Source organism: Parasteatoda tepidariorum, chromosome 8 (genome assembly GCF_982258835.1).
Source record: "Parasteatoda tepidariorum strain Cologne lab strain chromosome 8, Ptep-v5.0, whole genome shotgun sequence".
In the NCBI taxonomy this organism is placed as follows: domain Eukaryota; kingdom Metazoa; phylum Arthropoda; class Arachnida; order Araneae; family Theridiidae; genus Parasteatoda; species Parasteatoda tepidariorum.
This window is the reverse complement of record NC_141762.1, coordinates 90,573,875-90,582,477: the sequence shown is the minus strand read 5'-3', so window position 1 is coordinate 90,582,477 and position 8,603 is coordinate 90,573,875. Positions and strand designations below refer to the sequence as shown.

The following is an 8,603-nucleotide window of genomic DNA, read 5'->3' as shown; positions in this document are numbered from 1 at the left end:
ACCTATCCAATACACCATAACTGGTTCGCTCATACAGTCCTTTTTCAAGAAGATCAAAATCTTCATCGACCCAATTCATAGAACTGAAATTATAAATAAAATAATGAAATATACATTTATTCATTTAAAAAAGGAATGTAAGCAATCTCAATTCTAGGATAAATTAAATATCCATAAATATTTAGAGTTTGCTATTTCAATTGCCATGGAAAGAGAATAGTTTATTACATTAATTATGTCAGGAAGAAAATAATAATGCTTGATTACAATTTGATATGAAATTCTTCTTAAATCATTTCTTTTTCCAATTCATTAGTACAATACTGATATAAATCAGCAGTCATTTATTTAAAGAGTAAATTACCTATTATTAACTAAAACATTTATATTGATACAATCCTATTTTAAAAAGAGTAAAATCTCCATTATTTCACTGCACGATATGAGAACTCAAATTATAAATAAATAAAAAAAATTAAATATCTGAGTATTTAATGAAAGAAAAATTATTGACAATCCCCTTTTTCAGATAAATTAAATATATATTAACTAGAACGGGTGTATTACTTTAAATGCCTCAAAGTAAAATATATTTTGACGAACTATATTAGACATGTCAAGTTTAAAAAAAGGTGGATTGATTTCAATTTGGTGATAAATTAGGCAAAAATATTTTTTATATCATTAGCACAATGCTGGTAGAAATCTTTATTAGTTTATATATAGAGTAAATTACGTATCATTAACCAAAACTCCATACCTGGTCTGTTCATACAATCCTTTTTCAAGAAGATCAAAATCTTCATCGTCCCTCTGGACTGACAATTCATCTCCAGACATATCAGTCTGTTCATCTCCACTGCCATCGCAGCGTTCATCAACATTTACTACAACCTCAGCTACAGGTAAAAATAAGAAGAAAAAAAACATTGCAATACTTACTAGTATAACACAATTTAAAGAAATATAATGCCAAGAGAATTAAAACGCAGAAAAAAAATTTATGATTTTTTTTTATATTTTCAATTCAGTAAAATTTAATGAGACAATGTAAGGTTCTGCAAAGAATAAACACAATTTGTAACTATCATATTATTTATTTTAGAAAGTTTGTATGAAACATAATGTCTTTAACTTGCCATATTTATTAACTTACTATGTATTAGGAAAGACTGACGTTTTTCTCTGTAAAAAAATACTTGCCAAGCCTTATAGTTCTTCAACAGATGTTTTATTTCATTTCTTGTTAATTGACAAAATGAATAAATAAATGAATAAATTCAAGATAAATGATGTCTATACTTTTCTTACTTTTAGAGAAAATTAAATTGTGAGATTAGTGCACATGAAATTTTGTCAATGATGATGAAATATAATTTTTTATCTTGAATGAACTACACATTATAGAACTGGTTTTATAAATTCAGCTGCAATATATTTTTAAATCTTTTTACTTATAACTTTTTTCAAGAATATTATATAGTTCTCATGTAATTCGTTCTTCCATATGAAGCCTTTATATAGTTTTTTTTTTACTTACATCGCGTTTATTATTTGATTAACCTCAACGTTTTTTTGAAGAAAGTGATATAATGGCATTAGTGCCAGGAATATTCCTATTTGTTATGCAGTTAATATCCATATTAACGGCAAATATTTATTGCCTTGTTATTTATATTGATATTTTTTTATGAAAAAGTGCAAATTTCTACAGGAAGTTGCCGACCAAAAATTTATTTTCAAATTGCCAAATCTAAGAGGTGCCCCGAATTAAAAGCCATTACCTACTGTACAACAAATTTGAATTTCCTTTCTTCTGTAATTTCGAAATTAAACTATTAACTCTTTATAAAAAATAAAAAAAACGTGTTTGATTTATAAAAATTTAAACGAGCCATCACGCTCTTTTTTTGTGAAGGAAAACTTACCAATCTTCAAGTGGATTGTCGGATATTTCACTTCCTAATGCATCAAGAGCATTGAAACTTCAAGGAGGTAGATAAAGTCTTTTATTGCAAAAAACTTAGCCAAGATTGCAATAGCCAAATTAAAAAAAATTTTCCTTCTTGAAAATGGTGAGTTGTGAACAAAAATAATTACGAATTCATTATTGTCAGCCAAACATATACAAGAAATACTTATTGTCTTCTAAAGGGTTTTTTTTTTCATATTTTATCATGCTATTGACAGCATACATTTTAATTAGCTCACTCGAATTTCAGCTATGTGAATCAAGATATAGAAAAATGTATGTTTTGTACTTACATAGAGGTCGAGGATGTTCTTTCAACTGGTTTAACCAGTGATTAATAATGGCTCTTTTATAGAGAGGAAACCTCATCCTCTTCTGAAGCCAGTAAGAAATCATTCTTTGGTGATACAAATCACTCATAATTAAACACTTTTTTAAAGCTTTTGAAAATCGCAGTCAAAATTGACAACCTTTTCTGAATATAGCTCAAAAAAGAATGAACATCAAATTGTTTTCCATCATTGTTACAGTTCTCAACAATTAGTATATTTTCGGTAACAATGTGTAACAATATAATTTTATGCACAGTTCTCTGATATTTCATTAAATTTAAGTATTGTTGCAGTTCTGAAGCAACTTTTTTTCAATTGTTTTAAATTAAATACGAAAGCAAACATAGTCATTGTTGAAAAAATTCCGAATCTAAGTTTAAAAAACGATTTCTCAATGTGAGAAACTAATATTCATTAAAGATATATAAATTTTGCTCAAAACACGTATAAAAGAGTTTAAAACACATATAGAACCTATAAAAGTTATGCTGACATTAGGTTTTTTTAATATTTTTCTTATTAGATTGTTCTGTACAAAAATTAGCGATATCTGGTAGGGATGCATAGGCTTTCTGGCTAACACTCTGTTTATCACACAACTATGTAGGTTAATAATCTCTTGAATCAATTCGATTCTACAGCCAAATACACTAGTGTAAGGAATTAAGAGAATTTGCAGACTTGGCCGATTATCCCTAGAACTACAGGACCGATTTTAATGAAATTTGATATGTACATGCATTGATACAATACAAAATAAATAATCATTCAATAATTGTAATACACACGTATGATCGTGTGTATTACAATTGTACACGTGTACGTAGTGTTACGTGCACCTTCCGACTCGTTGGAGTCGGAAGGTATGATACAGTGGTTGCAGAATAAACAAAAAAATGGGTTAATAGGGGGTTTGGTCCCTTCCTATAGGAATAATATGAATCGTAAATAATGCATGGAATGACATAAAACTATTGTTCTATGTTTTATTGCTTCACAACAATACAAAAAATTAAGTAAAATTATATCACCGAATTATTCTACTACTATCCATATCTTCCTCTTGCTTACTCCAAAAAAAATAAAAAGCAAAGCAAAATAATATCAGAAAATACAAAATCCAATATTCTATAGCATCAAAACTAATGCAAAATAATATTATGGCGAACGCTAGATAATATTAGTTTGCATAGAATCTAATATTATATAAGGCTGAGCAAACAGCGACCTCTTGTATCTTTCTAATATTAGAAGTTGTGCAAGATAACGTTAGATTTTGCCGATTTTCTGATATTATCTAATATTAGGTGGTACTTGGGTACAGATATGCAGGCCTTGCAGCGTGATTTCATACTTGAAATAAGGCAGTTTATCAATTCCTGTGGCTATTGTTCTGTGGTAATTCATGCCTTCCGACTCCAACGAGTGTCACGCACGATCACGCGTGTGCATTACAATTGTTGAATGATTATTTGTATCAATGCATGTACATATCAAATTTCATTAAAATAGGTCCAGTAGTTCTAAAAATAATCAACCAAGTCAGCAAATTCTCCTAATTTCTTACACCAGTGTATGTTGGCATTAAGTCCCGTTCCACGAAGCCCTTTTTCCTTATTTAAAACATTTTAAAACATGTCATATACAGTTATAAATTATAAAGCACTTTTTATTATTTAAATTGAAGCCTTTAAATACTAATAAAAACTCTACAGAAAGTATGAAGTACAAACAAATTTAAATTTTGATTTCTTCACTGCTTTGCTAATACTTATTTGTTTAATATCATGATGCATATTAATATTTTTGTCAAAAATAAAGCTGTGTGTTTGAGACAGAAAAAACCGAAACGCCATTGAAATTTATCAAATCTACACTGCGGAATGTAGGACTAAAAGCATTAAAAAAAACTAGCGTATTCGTAAGAAAAAAGGCAGAAAATAAAACGCTAGTGCAGTGCTTTCCAAACTTTTTGTACCTGCGCTCCCCTCATTGGAAAAAAAAAATTTGTGCCCCCCTTAATTTTTCTAACAATCCAATTTCATAAACACTCATCTGATATTGTAATTTATTTAATGGGCTACAAAATAATATACAATATTATGTATAAAAATACATAAAAAATAATTATCTATTTTAAGAAATAATAATATAATGTAATAAAAACAAATCTTACAAAAGTACAAAAAATAGAATTCAACATTAATACAACATTATAAAAATTTAATGCGAAGGGTGAGCTTGTTTTTCAGCACAAATTTTGTCACACCGTGGTATCATTAAAGATATCGCGGTTCTCAGTTCCTTTTCAATCTTTAAGCAAGATCGATACTTTGTCTTTAAGACAGCTACTGCAGAAAACCCAGTTTCACATAAGTAAGATGTTACAAAGAGCAATAAAATTTCTAAAGCTTTATTTGTTAAATTAGGAAACTCGTCCTTTACTCGTAACCAAAACGTGACAATATTATTTTCGTGTTGAAACATCTGCTTTAATGTGCTGTCACTAGATAAGTCAATTATCATTTCCTGCTCTGCTGTCGTAAGGCCAAAATTATCATATTTTTCAATCACAAACGGGTTTCTAATCCATTCATATTTGGACATGTCAAGATCTTTAAAGTAAAACGAGAATTGCTCCCTTAAACTGGTCAAGTGTTTATTAATAAGAACTTTACTTTCTTCTATTTCATCTGCAAGACAGGTAATTTTAAAAGTAGGAAACATGTCAAAGTTATTATTTTTCAAACTTATTATCCACAGTTCCAATTTTCTCATAAATGCAGTAACCTTGTCTTTCTGGACAAAAGCATGAATTTGAGGCCCTTGCATTGATTTATTTAAAGTACTGAGTCTTTGAAAAATATTCACTAAATACGCAAGTTTTACAAGGAATTTCGTGTCATAAAACAAGTTTGCTTCATCTCTATTATTATCAGTAAGGAATATGGCGATCTCTTCTTTTAGCTCAAACACCCTTGGAAGTACTTTGGAACGAGAAAGCCAACGTGCCTTACAATAATATAGAAGTGATGTATATTCTGAACCCATGTCATTACACAATTTTGCGAAAAGCCTTCCCCTTAATGGGCTATTTTTGATAAAATTTACAACTCTTATAATAACTTGAAATACTGTTAGTAAATCTTCACCCATATCTCTTGAAACAAGTGATTGTCTATGAATCATGCAATGCGTCCAACTTGCCCGAGGAGCCACCTTTCGAACTAGTGCCTGTAGACCAGCGTTTTTTCCTGCCATTGATGGAGCTCCATCTGTGCATAGTCCAACACAGTTCTCCAACAGAATGTTATATTCATTGAAAAATTTATCAATCATGTTAAAAACTTCACTTGCTGTAGTATTGCCTTCAATAGGTTTACAGAATAACATGTCTTCTCTAACATCAGTTTCCACAACATATCTTACATATGTAATCAAGTGTGCATCCTTAAGAACATCTGCAGCCTCATCTACTTGCAACGCGAAAGAAGATAGCTTTACTTTTTCTATTAATTGATCGCAAAGATCTTCAGATATATCGGATATTCGTCTTCCCACCGTATTATCTGCAAGTGGAATGATTTTAAGTTGATCAGCATATGATTCACCTAGCATCGTAGCTACCATGTCAATAGCTGCAGGTAGCACTAAAGTTTCTCCAATTACATGGGGTTTTTTGCATTTAGCAATTCTATAAGAAACCTTATAAGACGCAAGCAATGCTTTTTGTGTAACAGACATGGTCTTTGAAAACATTTCTTTTTGTTTATTTAAATTCTCCAATTTTCTTTGGAAAAATTCTATTGTCTTGCCCACGTGATCTGCATGTACGTTTTCGAGATGCCGTTTTAATTTATTTGGTTTCATGCTGTCTGAGGTCAAAGTATTCAGACACAGCAAACACATTGGTCGTTCTTGGCCATTAATGACTTTACATGTAAATCCAATTGATAAGTACATTGGATCATATTTTCTACATTTAGGTTTACTATTTTGCGAAGATGTTCCGCTATTTTCGTTACCTCTTCTTTTGCCGTCTGCATCTGCTTCATTCAATTTTCTTTTCAACCCAGTTAAGTATTTATCCATCTAAAAGGGTTATTATTTTAAATCAAATAAAAATACTTTATAACAGTTTTGAAATTTACCTCAATATTAATTTAGAAGTGTACCAAAGCGAGTTTGTAGACAATCTGCGTGGAAACGGTCGAGTTTAACCAACGTTTCTTAACGAAATGCCGCGTGTCTGCTCTCGTCTGGGCGCACTCATCCAGGTGTAGTCGCGTCGTCCGAGTTTGAAAAACCCCGCAGTCGCGCGCAATTGATGATAGTTCCACACCAGATGTAATGAGCTCTAACGTCGTCGAATTAACGACGGCCTTGGCTCATAAGCCTTGTCGGGGCCTGCTGCCTGCTTCTGTTTACTGAAGTTTGGCGGGAGTAACCCCGAGAATACCCGGGATGATCCGAGTGCTTGTCTAGTGTTTCCTCGTGCTCGGCTCCAAACGGGAAAGCAAGATGTTTTCGTTCCAACAAGAGTATGGATGGATTTTTTAGCATTTATACCCGAGAAATTCGCGGCGACGATTGTGGATTACGTATAACCGTTTTTCTGATTAATTTTTTTGACACCTATTCGACTTTTTTGGTTTGTATTCGAAAATGATATTTTGGAATCAGCTGCGTGCCCCCCCTGCAACAGTCTCGCGCCCCCCTAGGGGGGCGCGCCCCACAGTTTGGAACACACTGCGCTAGTGTTAGAAAATCTCCAAGTTTCATCAGGTAATCCAATTGGTTCTTTTGTTTTTCATTCCGCCTTCTTGGCTTTTGATTTAATTTCTTTTTGATAGAGTTTTTGCTTTTTCCGAACATAAATTTAATTGTACGATCCTTACTGCGCACACTTTTCTGACTTAATTTTTGCTGATGATACTTTCTAAGTTAAGCACTAAAGAAAAATACTAATTTCTGTAATACTAATTTTAACACGTTTTTGTGCACATAAAAGAAACTGACTTCCTGTAAGTTTACAGGAGGTGCATTTAAGATTCAAGTGCAGATAAAAGGTGTTTAGAACATTCTTACAATTTGTTCTCATTCTTAGTCTAGACCTGTTTCTATGGTTTTCAAAATATCGCCTTCTGAAAAATCGTGAGTGTGGCTTGTTGTCAAACTTATTGAAGCAAGACAGTCTATCATATATGTTGCTCTCTTTTCTTCAACGCCCATCATTCCGTCATTTTACGATTATAGAAACATTTCCAAGCGAGACTGTAGTGTGTCGATCACAACAAAAATACAATTCCAATTCACTAGTATATAAGGCATGTTAACTCGTTTCTATGTAGGGGTATATTTTCCTAGATGAATGTTGATATTGTCGATAGCTACTATCCCCACATTGGTGACGTGATGTGGACACATCTACTTAGACAGAAACTCCCACTTTGATTCGAACACGCCTACTTCAATGGATAGTCCACATTGAAAAGTTAACTTGCTAATTGTCACAGTGACATTATCCACCTCCTCGTGCATTTGCTACTCAGTGTCGAGCACACACAATTTTGGCCTGTATACACTCGTCTGCTGATGGCAACACAGGAGCGACCGTGAATTTTATACAACTCTCACGATAAGCATTTAAAAAGTACGGTGATCTTAATACAGCTCTCCCGGCTTCTCACAAAAAAGCAATGAATCAATTAGTGGCATCCGTTTATCGAATTCTATCACAGATATAATTCTGGTTCGGGGAGTACTGTAAAAATACAATTCCAATTCACTAGTGTATAAGACATGTTAACTCGATTCTATGTTGAGGTACCTTTTTATAGATGAAGGTTAACATTGTCTATATCTACTATCCCTACAAACGGTTGTCCAAAGACATAAGGATTCAAATCTATAGTTTAGGCGGTCATTGGTAGGACGATATTAGCCATCATTGTACAATGAAGACCACACATGAAAGAATTGGAAGCCTAGATACCACGATTTTGTTTTATTTCTTCTATTCTCTAAATTTACTTTTATCTCTAATCACATTTATTAATCTACCAGAAAAAATACTTATAAATGAAAGAGAAGTATAAATTCTAGTTCTAATATCTTTAAATAAAATATACAAAAATTTTTATATATAAATGTGATCGATGATTTCTTGAAACTTCTGGACTTAGGATTTCCGGAAACTTTCGGATCGCGGTTAGCGAAAAATCCGAATTTTTTCCGGAGCACAATCACTCTGCCTACTACTTTCATATTTGCATTCGTTAAACACAACAATATTTTAA

At 32.0% G+C, this 8,603-nt stretch overlaps 1 protein-coding gene across 1 annotated transcript; it reads right to left on the bottom strand.

Annotated features, from left to right (window-relative positions):
- Positions 1 to 4,527: 4,527 nt before the first annotated feature.
- Positions 4,528 to 6,048, bottom strand: LOC147806530 (SCAN domain-containing protein 3-like). The gene has a single exon (XM_087149663.1). It carries the CDS (start codon positions 6,046 to 6,048, stop codon positions 4,528 to 4,530), a length of 1,521 nt encoding a protein of 506 aa, XP_087005789.1.
- Positions 6,049 to 8,603: the final 2,555 nt, after the last annotated feature.